The sequence below is a fragment of the Cygnus olor genome, chromosome 9 (genome assembly GCF_009769625.2).
Source record: "Cygnus olor isolate bCygOlo1 chromosome 9, bCygOlo1.pri.v2, whole genome shotgun sequence".
NCBI classification, from domain to species: Eukaryota; Metazoa; Chordata; class Aves; order Anseriformes; family Anatidae; genus Cygnus; species Cygnus olor.
Window position 1 is genome coordinate 4,397,281 of NC_049177.1, and position 12,324 is coordinate 4,409,604.

Genomic DNA, 12,324 nt, shown 5'->3' on the forward strand with positions numbered 1-12,324 from the left:
CTAAGTGACTCACTAACAAAATGTTTTTATATTAAAATTATTTATAATCTATTCCATCGCTTTGCCATTCTCAGAACTCGAGTCAGTGGAAACATTTAACACTCTGTTAAAACCTTAATTTTGCCAAAGGTCCCCTGCAGATGGACTCTTGGTTAAACATGAAACTTACTTACTTATATGACTGTTTCTGGGAAGTTTTTTAGATGCACAAAAATCAACAGATGTGCAGTTAAGAACATTACCCTTTGCAGATGAATAAGACATTAACAAATGTTTTATGTAAACCTTGTCTAAGTGGTAAGTATCGTTAGTAATTACCACTCTGCGACTACTATTAACAAGAATAACGTTTCATTTTTGTTATTGTTGTTTTCGAGCCATCTGTTCTCTGTTCTGAAAGTAAGTAGCTGTGTCCAAACACTTTCTCACTGAGTCCTGCAAAAGCAGGCTCTGCAAGGACTGCTAAGAGTAAAACACGGAAAAGGCTGACCAGTTCTTTGAATTTGAGATTTGATTCTTTGGAGAGTACACTTGTGGTTTGGACTACAAATATCAGCAACTGTTGGCAGTAATTTTCTTTTAGGGCAGTAAAAATCATCTGAACAAGTTACCATTGTGTAAATTCAATTGGGAACGTATGTAACATCTCGGTTACTTTGAATGGTATACTCTTACCTCATTGCTGATGCAAGAAAGCCAGGCAGCTCCAAATTAGCTTGCACTTGCCGTGAGGAAAATTCCCTGCAGCCCAAATTTCTTCAATAATATCCATAATAGTCAGTGATTTAGTTTGGACAATAAATTTCAAACTGCAAGAGGTCCCCACATTATTCAGCTTGATTCCTTCACTCTTCATCCATTCAATCAGTCTTTCTGGTCTTTATCCTACGCAGCTGGGTTTCAGAACTATCATAGCAGAGTGTACAAGACAATAAATAACAGAATGCATCTTTTCCAAAAAGCTTACAAAAATTTTGTCCATTAATCTTTTATAACTCTTTAGTGCTGATCTGGTATTTGTAGGTAATGAATGAGATTACTTCAGTCTGTTTCACTTTTTAGTAAAACCAAACTTCATGTTGTACTCAGATCTTTCAAGTAATCTCTGGAGCAGATGTAGAATGGAGTTTCTTGGTATTAGTGCTGTAACCTGGAGTCTATAATTCTGTGAACAATATTATGTAATCTGAAAATTGTTTCCACATTTCAAACTTCACTAAATACATTCAACTTCAAAAACAGATGTTTAATTAAAAAGAGACAATATAATGGCCAGTAGAAAAGCCTGAGATTAGTCAGTGTGCACATTAGAAATTAGCAGCTCCTTGGCAGTAAGTGCGTGCGCATTGTCAGCCACCCAGCTTCGCTTCAGAGCCATCTGCCAGGACGCATGAAGCAGAATCACTGCAGAGCTGAGACAGATGTGCCACTGGAACAGGCTTTGCAGCACTTAAAAGCAATAGCCATAAAATAAAATGAGAGATTTCTGACCTCAAGGAAAGGCCATTGTCTTGGATTGTTTCCGTTTTCAATCAGACCCCTAAGCATGAGTCGGTTGTTAAAATTCGCTGCAGAATTCATTTCTATGTATCTTTTGCTTCTTTAATGGGATTGTTTATTTATCAAAAAAGTTTATACCACAATCTGACCTCTCTTTTCAGGAAATTTAACAGCATGTATTGCTGTAGTTTATAGGTGTATCAGTATATAACATTGCAGTCTGAATTTAATTGTGAATGAAGCATCATAGTTTCTATTCCACAGAAACTTTCACGGTATTCCATATTTTGATATTTAAGCATTATTTTGAGAAATATTTATTCAAAAGGTAAAATGTCTCATTGGAACTCAGTTCAGCATGGTGTTCCTTCAAAATATCACATTTCCTGGAAAATATATTTCAGCTGCTTCATTTCTTTAATTGCCGTTAGACCGTGCAATCAATGGACAACTGTATTCATGCTCAGGTACTACAGTGCAATAAAACATGTCAGAGAAAAATTCCCTACCACTCCCTACTCTCATTAGATTGTAAAAAGCATATGTTCCAGGTATCCTAGTCTGATGGTAGCAGCAGAAAAACTACAATTTATCAGGGATTGACTGACTTAATATATAACACATATTATTACATAATACCAAAATCCCTAGAAGCTGGAACTGAGGGGCATCAATAGAGGAAGCTTCCACCAATATCAGTATGTTTGGGATCAGACCTGTGTGGCTAAAGCTTTGTTTTCGGTGGACAAAATAGAAAAAAAATAGAGGAGAAAGACATAATAGTTATGATGGTCCTAAATCACATGAACTGAGGAAGATACCTGACTATGATTTTATGTTACAGTATATACCATTAAAAAGACCCAGGGTAGCTTTAAATTTTCCTTAAATATGTTGCTTAAATCAAGCTTAGATTTATCAATACATCTTCAATGTAAAGTTATGTTTGAGGAATGCATTAAAAGCTTGTTGGTCTGTGACAAGTTCCTCTGATAACATAAGAAAACCAGATGTTATTCATGTAGCTTGGCATAGCCAGCCATAAAGTTTCACTATTGGTTGTGAGTATGAATTTTAAGGTAGTGATAAATAGTGCAGTTCTGTCTTACTGTTTTCCCTCTTTTAATGTAAACTGAGCTGATGCCTTTTGTGATTTTCAGACTTTACATCAGTTCAAATTTGACTTTCTCCAAGAAGTCTGTCACCATGAACACTTTATCCCTCTGTGCCTGCCCATACGGTCTTCAAACATTCCTGGTAAGCTGTCATGCTGAAAGGGTTTCTGCACAGCAGGGAATTATTGGGTGGTTCAGGTAACAACTCTGAAGTACTGTGTCTGTATGTCAGCCATGGAATCCCATAATATCTTGTCAGGTGTGGTACTTTACAGCCATGGTGAAGTGACATTATTTTTATCACGCTAAATATACACAACTCCTGCCTGTCCAGCTGAGAGGTGACTCTTCCTCTGGAAGTTTGTGGTGAATGAACTGGACTGGTTGTGAACACAGAATTACTAAAGCCTTGGGAGATGATGAGCTAGGGAAAGGTTTAAACAGGTAGAGTAGGAAAGGAAAGACACTAAGGCTGAAGTGGTGATAAGAGAATTGTGAAACTAATAACTGGGTAGAGCTTTCTTGCTGCAGCTGGGAGTATGACTTGTCCACGGTGGCCCCTCCTTTGGGAGGAAGATCTGAGCTGGTCACACAGAAGGAGTTTGGAAACTATCTTCATGGATGATAGGCTGTTGGTATTTCTGCCTCCAAAGCATCTCAAGGATTAGCATGAAGGTCCCATGCGATAGCCATTTTCTGCCAAGTTGGCACTGAGTAGTGCAATGTTTTACCTGGAGCAGTATGGCAAGAGAGGCCCATTTCAGAATGCATTGCTGATCCCTCCTGAGCTACTTCTCAAGGCTGGGAATAATGTATATCCTATGTTTTGCAGGGAAATATGAGCAGGTTTTGCCTATGCTCTACCAGAGGAGCAAATTCTCTGCCTATGCCCCAAGCCAAGTAGCAGCCCTGTTTGCTCAGTGCTGGGCCTGTGCTGATGAGCCCTACTTTCTGTGGCTACCCACCTTCTAGCTGGACAGTTTGCATGCACAACAGGTTTTCTTCCACCCGGAGAGCACAAGGCTTACAGTGAGAGCAGGGTGTTTCCCTCTTCCTTTGCATGCCTCTGTTGTTTAGAACCTGACTTTGTGGCCAATTCTCACTACTAGGTGCTTTTCTTCTTCATTCAAAGACACGGGGATTTTAGCCCTGGGCACCACTGACAGTTCTGACAGTTTTGTGGACTCTGAGAAGTTCACTTGGGATGTGGTCACTGAAGTTGCTGAGAGCGGAAGGCACCTTCCAGGGAAGGCAGAATGATATTTCTGTGCAGCATTTCTCAAAGGATGGACCCTTGTCTCTTTTTTGCTTTAGTTTTTGCCACCTTAAAGAGACTTCAGTTCTGCTGCTCGTTGCTGCTATGAAGCTTTAGAAATTTTTGTTTTCCAAACAGCACATTTTGGAGAGTGGCAAGTTATTGGTTAACAATTAATTTTTAAGCTGGTTAGACAACAAGTGTGCAACTAACACTTTGTAAAGTTTATTACTTTTTGTCATTGTGGAAAAAAAATATATCTTTAGAATAATTTGATGAATAAAATGATTTGCCATTTCATACTGTTTTTAGTGGGATTTAAAAACTGAGACACATCATAGTAATTTCTTGTGAATAATGAAGTAAAACTGTCTATTCATCTTCCATTCTATATGAAACAGTTGTCCAAAGTTTTAGAAAAAACTACTGGCACAGCCCAGGAGAAACTGTTTTATTTAAATTTCAGTCAAATAATTCAAAAGGATATAAAGTAAATAATTTGTGCACTTATGTTTTGCTGTGTTTTTTAATGATTTTTGCCTGCTATTGTTTTATATTTACGACAAATGAAGACCCTGTGACACCTTCAGAATCAACCCAGGACTATCGAACATCAGGTATGAGCAAAATGGCTGCATAAGAATTAAGTAGAATTGCGCATTAAGAACTACAATATTTATTTCAACCATTGCCACTGAACTGGGGCAAATACAGGCAAACATTAATCACCATTTGTTAGTCTGGATCTGTGTGTTTTAGAACTCTTCCAGATAGAATATGGAGACAACAGTTTTGACCCTGCACCTCAAAGAAGTGACTAGTCAGACTGTGTGCAAAACATTTGAGATTCTAATATTGGTATATGCATATAAATTGGAGGAATGGGACAGACAGTTCAGGAAATCAAGATTTAACAGTGGATTAAATAAATCAAAGTTACTGACATTTTTGAAAATGGGAGAGGGTTTTTTTTATGCAACATATATTAATTTAGACATTCTTGTCCTTTCTGTTCCAAGATATTCCAGAGTACACATTGACCAATGAATTTTGCCGTAAACATTTCTTAATTGGAGTACTGCTGCGGGAGGTTGGTTTTGCCTTGCAAGAAGACCAGGATATTAGGCACCTAGCTTTGGCTGTGCTTAAAAACTTAATGGCAAAGCATTCGTTTGATGATCGATACACAGAGCCGGTAAAGAAGCTGTTTGTTTATTCTTTTTCCTTTGCTTTTTCATACAGTGGCTAAAATATGTGAAACATCCTTAGCCAACCAGTGTACATTAATTAATTTATTTAGGTTTATTTTATATCATTTGTTTTTTAGGCAAAACAAGCACAAATAGCAAACCTGTACATGCCACTCTATGGAATGCTTTTGGACAATATGCCAAGGATTTACATGAAGGATATGTTCCTTTTCAATATCAACACTTCCAATCAGGTAATTCTTGTGAGTTTTCAGAACTCTGAAAGGATCAAACTGAGGTCTGACCCTAAGGTCTGAGAAAAGCAATCTGGTGGGAAGAAGCCCAAATGTGCCCTGGTCAGAAATTAGCTAGCAAAATACAGTTCTAAAAATGCTGATTCGTTTGCACCCAAAATGTTTAATTTGAAAGGTTTCGATTTACCCAACACCTGCAGAGCCCTGGGAGTCTGTACTGGCAGGACCCTGAGTCTGGGACAGTTCCAGGGCACAGGTTGTCCCGGGGCTGGAAGCTCCAAATTAGAGGCTCATAACCCCAGCCAGTTTGTGTGTCTGCGCTAGTGCCATGGGCTGCAGGCTTACCCTCTGGCAGGTCCCTGGGCAGATCTCTGAGAGACATTGTTGTAGAGAAAAACTTTCATCACTCACAGATTTTTTTCAGGGTTATATCATGGACTCACAAGCAGTTTCTTTAGTACAAGAAGAGGGACCATGAGCAACAGTAGGAAGTAGAGGGAATGCATACAAGTAGCTGAAGGAGGGAAGGGGTACAGAATGCCTTTAGAACAGCTTTACTGCCACAAAAAACATCTGTATAAACTGTGCATGTGGTGGAGGAGCAGATTTGGTTATTTCTTAAAAGACTAGATGTGTTGTAATCAGACCTGATCTAAAAACTAGAAATAATTTCTGCAGGGGTGTTGTGTTCTTGCAGTAAATCAGCCTATTTCATCTGATAATTGCTAACAGCATTTAATGCTCCTATCCTAATGTTATGCTAATGTTTAAGAAGCAAACACAGACTTGGTATGTTCTTTTCAACTCCAATGATGAGTGTTTCACATTGAGGCTAACTTGGGCATATTACAGTAAGCCCGTTTTTTTTTTTTAAGGCTGTCATGTATCAACAGCTGAAAGTAGGTTTTCTAGCTCAGTGTCTAAGAAAAGTCAACATTGCATATGTGCTGTCATTGTAAAAGTAAACAGTGATAACATTTAGCAGAGTTTATTCTGTTTATTTTAAAATACAGGGATCTAGGGATGATTTGAGTACAGCTGGAGGATTTCAGAGCCAGACTGCGATGAAACATGCAAACTCCGTGGACACTTCTTTTTCCAAAGATGTTTTGAACTCCATAGCAGGTATAAATGACAGATTGATCATGTACACAGGTAGATTTCTGTGTATCTCAATGCATTGTGCTTTCTGCTTAGTATTCATGGATGATATCATTAACCCATTTTATGTGATATTCAGGGAAACATGGTATGCGATGTTTCTCTTCTCTTTGGGTGTTTTTGGATTGATTTGATTTGTCTTGTGAAGCTGCTCTTCTTCCACTGCTTCACTTACTCTCCTGCTTTGGAATGATGCCAGTAGTTAGGCTCTCACAGATCCCTGTACCTGAGTTCATTCTTGCAGTCTGCCTGGGTTAATAGTCCCAAGGTTTCTCCTGAAAACCCCTGAAGTCTCTTGAAGGCAAGTGCTCTTAGTTTTCCCAGGCTTAAAAAGGAAGGGTAGAATCTCAACTTTTGTTTACTTCTTCCTCATTCCATTTCAAAATTCAGGGAAGTCCACAGGCATCTTTCCACTGATTTTCATGGCTTTGGGTCAGGCCTTATGGAATGCAACAGGGCATTTTAATGCCATGAATAATGGCAAACTTGGTCATTTTACTTCAACTTGTTGAATGTTTTTTATACTAAACATACCCATCAATAGCTTTGGCATTGGAAGTTCAAAGCACTGGTATCAATCCAGCACGACACATTTTAAGTTCTCCATTTTTCTTGTTAGTTTTTGTATCCATAAATGTTTTAGTTTAGCATGTTTGCTATGACTTTCATTTACAGCCTTTTCATCAATAGCTATCTCTGCAGCAAACCATGCTGACTCCAGAGCTTCCTTAGCAAGTCTTGAATCTAACCCAAGTACCAATGAAAAAAACAGTGAGAGAACTGACACGTGTGAAAAGGTACATGTGCAAATGTTGAAAATGATTCCTAGATTTAGATACTTATTACTATACTCAACAAAGCCCTTCACTGTCAATTCAACAGATCATGAGACCTTTGTCTTTGATTGGATCAACCCTTCGTTTTGACAAGTTGGATCAAGCTGAAACTAGAAGCCTTCTTATGTGTTTCCTTCACATTATGAAAACCATTTCAGAAGGTAAGAAAATGTACATTACCTAGTTTACGTTGTTGTGAAATATTGTGAATGCTGAATCCAAATCAAAGTTAAAAAAGAATAATTATCAGTGTATTTTACAGGCTTTGGGTCAAGTTTAATTCCCTCTAACAGATACACAATACATTTTAATATCTCCCTTTAGATGCACTGATTTCATACTGGTTGCGAGCACCATTCTCAGAAATAACAGACTTTTTCAGCATTTTAGAGTAAGTTCACTTTGTGGTTCATTGATTTTATGTTAAACAATGGTGTTCTAAACTGGCTATTGCAAATAATTTCTCTTTGTCCACCTTGTGGTATAGCGGGATAGCTGTTATATCTTGGATTATTTTGCCATTATCTTCTGAATTTGTAACAAGATATTATTAATGAAACCCATATCCTTCAATATGTTGGCCATTTCCGTGAACAAGGGCCTTAATACTTTGGGTTTTCCTCCCAGAAGAGATATTCGTAGTAGTACTTCATAGTATTTTATGTACTTAGGGAATCATTAATAGATGTAAAATGTGCTGTTTTATCTTTCAGGGTTTGTCTTCAAAATTTCAGGTATCTAGGAAAACGCAATATTGTAAGGTAATTCTTTAGTTATAGACTATGTTGTAATATTTAAATATCATTGCACTATATTAGACTATGTTACAGTATTTAAATGTTACTGTCTACGTTAGACCTAAATGTTTATCTGTGTTTTCTTCTGAAAGCATCAGTCTGACATACTGAAACTGATGTATGCTTCTTTTTTTCTTTTATGCAGTCTTATCATGATGTTCTAGACATGAAAGTGCATACCTGCTGTAAAAGATAAATTGTTTGTGAGGATAACCACCATTGCATTTGTAACCCATAGTACTGGACCATTCCTCAACTTTATTTCAGCATATATCAAATAAAGGAACTTGAATGCTGTATTTTTGTTCTATATATGGAGCAAATGGTTTTAATGGGAATTGATGAACGTTCCACAGCAATCAAAAAAAAAATCTGTCTCTGTGCACTTGCTGAAAAGGCATGAGATCATTTTCCAGCTGTGTAGTGTGAAATGCACACTTTGTCTGAGTCAATGTTTCATTTTTAATTTAATGCTAGTACTGTAAACTTGTCGTATGTCATACAGTGGAAAAATGAAAGGTCACCAGATAAACCAGTTAATGCTGTCGCAGGTTTTGTCAGGCCTTATTTGTTCTTTAGAGGCATGACAAAATCAATGTCACTTTCCTAACAGATTAACAGTTATTTTCTTTTAACAGGAAAATTGCTGCTGCTTTTAAGTTTGTTCAGGCCACCCAGAATAATGGCACCCTGAAAGGTTCAAACTCCTCTGGCCAGACATCAGGTCTGCTCTCGCAATGGTAATGACACATCTCATTATTAACTGCTATGAAATCACAGCCTTTGTTATCATCCTGCAGCCATCTTACCCTGTCACAATGTTAATTGTAGAGGAGTTAACACAACCTGTAACACCGTTCAGAGCCCCCAAAGCTGTAAACCATAAAAGACTTGAGCCCCTTCAACTTCAGTTGGACTTACAAGCTGTTTAAAATACTATATTTAGAAGAATACTTAGTTACTGTCAATATATTGTCAAGTATTGCAGGAAACGTTAGCTGTTGTTTTCAGCTCAGATGCCTATCTGAAACATAATTCGCATTTTTCCCAAAACTAAATGAAGTCATATGTTTGCATTCCTACTGCTTTAGGGATGAATTTCTACGGCTGAGGTCACAGTATCAGGGGATTACTTTTCTCCTGATAACCCGGGGTGACAGAGTGGGAACTATCTAGCAACACAAAGTCAAAGGAGTAGGTGTGCTTGAGCCCTGTCTTTTTACTTCCATTTGGCTATGTGTAACATAGTCCTGTACCGCTGCCTCCATGTTGCCAGTTCCAGAATCATTCTTTTATTTCTTTCATTTCTAATTTCCTTTTCCTAGTCTAGAGATTGCAAGATTTAATCATTCTCATGGATGGCACGGTAATAAACTGCAAGTGCAGCAAAGCTTTAATAATCTTTTTGACCCTTTTATGGAATAGTGTGAACTTTTTCATAGTTAATAATGTAAAACTCAAGAGAGAAGGTGAACTTTTGACTCTGCAGCTTGTGGTTGTTTCTAAGAGCATGCTGAGACAGTTCCCCTTCCTCATATGTTTGGATCGTTGACTTTCCTCATTTATGTGTAGCTAGAGTTTGCACGCTATAATAAACATGTACCTTGGAGTGGAACAGTTAGTACACAGGAGGGAAAGAAGATGCCTTCCCTGCCATACTTCTTTCTTTGTTCCTGCATCGTGCAGTTTTCAAGAAAAAGCACTGATATCATTATCCCATCTGGACCTGGCAAGAAGCCTGTAGGAGACTGTTGTTTTGTTGCACATTTGCAGATGAATCAGCATGGTGGCAATCCAGAAACTAAAGTCATATTTCTGATGTTTCCAAGGCCTTCACAATTTACCCCCTCACAGATTTGTTGTTCACATGGCTATTTGTTTGGCCTGTTGTAATACAGAACGTTCTTTGATGATGCGTTGTAAGATGAACTATGGCTGGTGACCAGCTCTACACTTAGGTATTTGCATTTGCTGAATGCCAGTGTGTCACCATCTTTAGAAAGAATCACACCTTCCCTACCAAAAGGGGTGTGTGGGAGGGAACAAAACAGTAACCTCAGCATCAAAATTCCACATGTTCCCAATTCACTAGTTCTCTAGGATAGCAATCCAAATCTTTCCACTGACTCATAGTGGAAGACTTTGTCACATTGATTGGCAAATATCTGGACATCAATTTCATACCTGAGATGGGAGCTTTCTTTTTAAATGTAAAATCTAATTATTATTTTTTTTGTAAAAATAAACAACAAACACAAGAAGTTTTAGTTAGGTGCAGGAAGCAATTCTTTTCAAAAACATTTTTAAATTATGTGCTTTTAGGAAGTTACATTTAAAAATAAATAAATAAAAGTATTTGAATATTTAAATAAGTGACCTGAATTATGAGTGATGTTGAGTCTTGCCGAATTCTGTAGTGGTTACAAATTCAAAATCCTTTTACAAATTATGATAAGCTTCTCATGATAAATGAAATACTTCATACTGTTTGTCAGCATCAAAAGGTTAAAAGAACAGACACATACAAACATCTGCGCACACATTTTTTACTGTCACTGCCAGTCTCATTATTTTTTTCCCCCTCATAAAAGCTGCTAGTTGTATTAATTCTTTCACGAGTAGGGTGTATTTCTCCCGTGTTCTTTGTCAACTGAGCTAACCTCAATTTCTCTTTACCCAAAAGCAGTTTGCAAAACATCAGCCAGCTATTTAAGCTGATGTTGTGGTTTTTCCAGTGCTCAGTAAGTTTTGTCTCCTGTGATTTCAAGAAATCACAGCACATCTGTTTTGTCCACATTACTGACTTTGTTTCTCTGAAAAATTTTGCATCACTTTGTTTTACTTAACCTTTGAGAAGTACTGCAGAAAACTTTAACTGACATGGGAAAATTCTTTATAGGCATGATAGTTTATTCTTTGTGTCTGTTTTTAATGGTACCTTTGAATTTCAGGATGCATTCTACTTCTAGTCATGATGGCCACAAACATCACAGATCTCAGACGTTACCAATAATCCGTGGCAAAAATGCGCTTTCTAACCCAAAACTCTTGCAGATGATAGACAGCAGCACTGCAAGTAAGTACCAAAAAATGTATTTACTTCCTGCTTGAATTCTATGGGGTTTAGATCAGGCTCTATACAATTAAATCCGTTTTCATGACTGTCAATGAAAGATAGCAAGAAGAGAAGCATAGAGCTGCTGACTTTACTCTTTTTTCAGGGCAGTAAGAAATCTGAGCTTAAAAAATTGGTCAAAATTCATATAAAAACCAGAATGAATTACAATAACCTGATGTATTTAAAAAGTCTTAATGGCAAGTAATCTTCCCCTTCCCACCCCTAGCATCTCTTCTGTCTGTGGTTATGTACCTTTTTGTACAATCAGATGTACGCTGGCTGAAATATTACATTTATATTAAGCAATAAAAGTGACCTTTTCATGACACAAAGTTATTTTCCCTTTGGACTGTTTCAGAACTCAGTAGTTTTTAGCAACCTTTAATAATGACAGTCTGTACCATGAAATAAAGGGTATGATCACGTAGTTTAAAGTTTGTGGTCCTTTTAGGGTATTGTAAGGAAGTAAATCTCACTAGCTGATGTGATTTGTACTCACCATGTTGCAGTGTAAATGAAGCACTATACCCATCATCCCCATGAAACAACTTGGTAAAGCTATCGTGAATTGGGTTTATTTTGTAGCAAAAATTAATGTACTGGAATTTACATGATGTCAAGGTTTGCAGACAAGGTCTTCCGTGATGCTTCTATCTACAAGTCGTATATTATTCTTGTCCGTAGATAATGATACCTGTAATATTGTTATCTCTACTATATAAAAATCTCTAATGCTTAAATGGCAATTTTCCACTGTATCTAAAAATGAAAGACAGATGCTCTGCTCTTGCCCCATATGCTGAGGGACACTACCAGAGAGTCAAGAAAGCCAAATTTATGTAGAGTGATGATGTCCTTCATTAGATCATCCTGTCTGTCCATGAAGAGTGGACGAGCTTTCAAGGACACTAGTGCCTCCAGCAACATTATTGTTAATGAATTAAGAATATTTAATCAAAAGAGAAAAAGATCCCAAGTTACCTTTGCAAAGTTGATGAGCTGAAAGTTCCTAATAGAGAAAGACCATGAAACTCTCCTGAGTTTATCCAGAGATAATCTACGTGTCTTTGTCTTTGCCTTCTGAGGAAGCATTATACC

At 37.4% G+C, this 12,324-nt stretch overlaps 1 protein-coding gene across 28 annotated transcripts in view; it reads left to right on the forward strand.

The window, feature by feature from the left end:
* DOCK10 (dedicator of cytokinesis 10) overlaps positions 1-12,324 on the forward strand; it is a 155,403-nt gene that overhangs the window by 116,883 nt on the left and 26,196 nt on the right. For 16 of the 28 annotated variants that reach the window (XM_040566605.1, XM_040566607.1, XM_040566606.1 and 13 more), the window contains exons 30-40: positions 2,661-2,757; positions 4,443-4,487; positions 4,890-5,065; positions 5,198-5,314; positions 6,328-6,439; positions 7,151-7,272; positions 7,358-7,472; positions 7,636-7,702; positions 8,025-8,072; positions 8,747-8,848; positions 11,060-11,184. In XM_040566605.1, coding sequence (XP_040422539.1) covers positions 2,661-2,757; positions 4,443-4,487; positions 4,890-5,065; positions 5,198-5,314; positions 6,328-6,439; positions 7,151-7,272; positions 7,358-7,472; positions 7,636-7,702; positions 8,025-8,072; positions 8,747-8,848; positions 11,060-11,184 — 1,126 coding nt within the window. The remainder of the gene's footprint in view (positions 1-2,660; positions 2,758-4,442; positions 4,488-4,889; positions 5,066-5,197; positions 5,315-6,327; positions 6,440-7,150; positions 7,273-7,357; positions 7,473-7,635; positions 7,703-8,024; positions 8,073-8,746; positions 8,849-11,059; positions 11,185-12,324) is intronic. The other 12 variants (XM_040566618.1, XM_040566615.1, XM_040566600.1 and 9 more) reach the window with 2 other exon arrangements.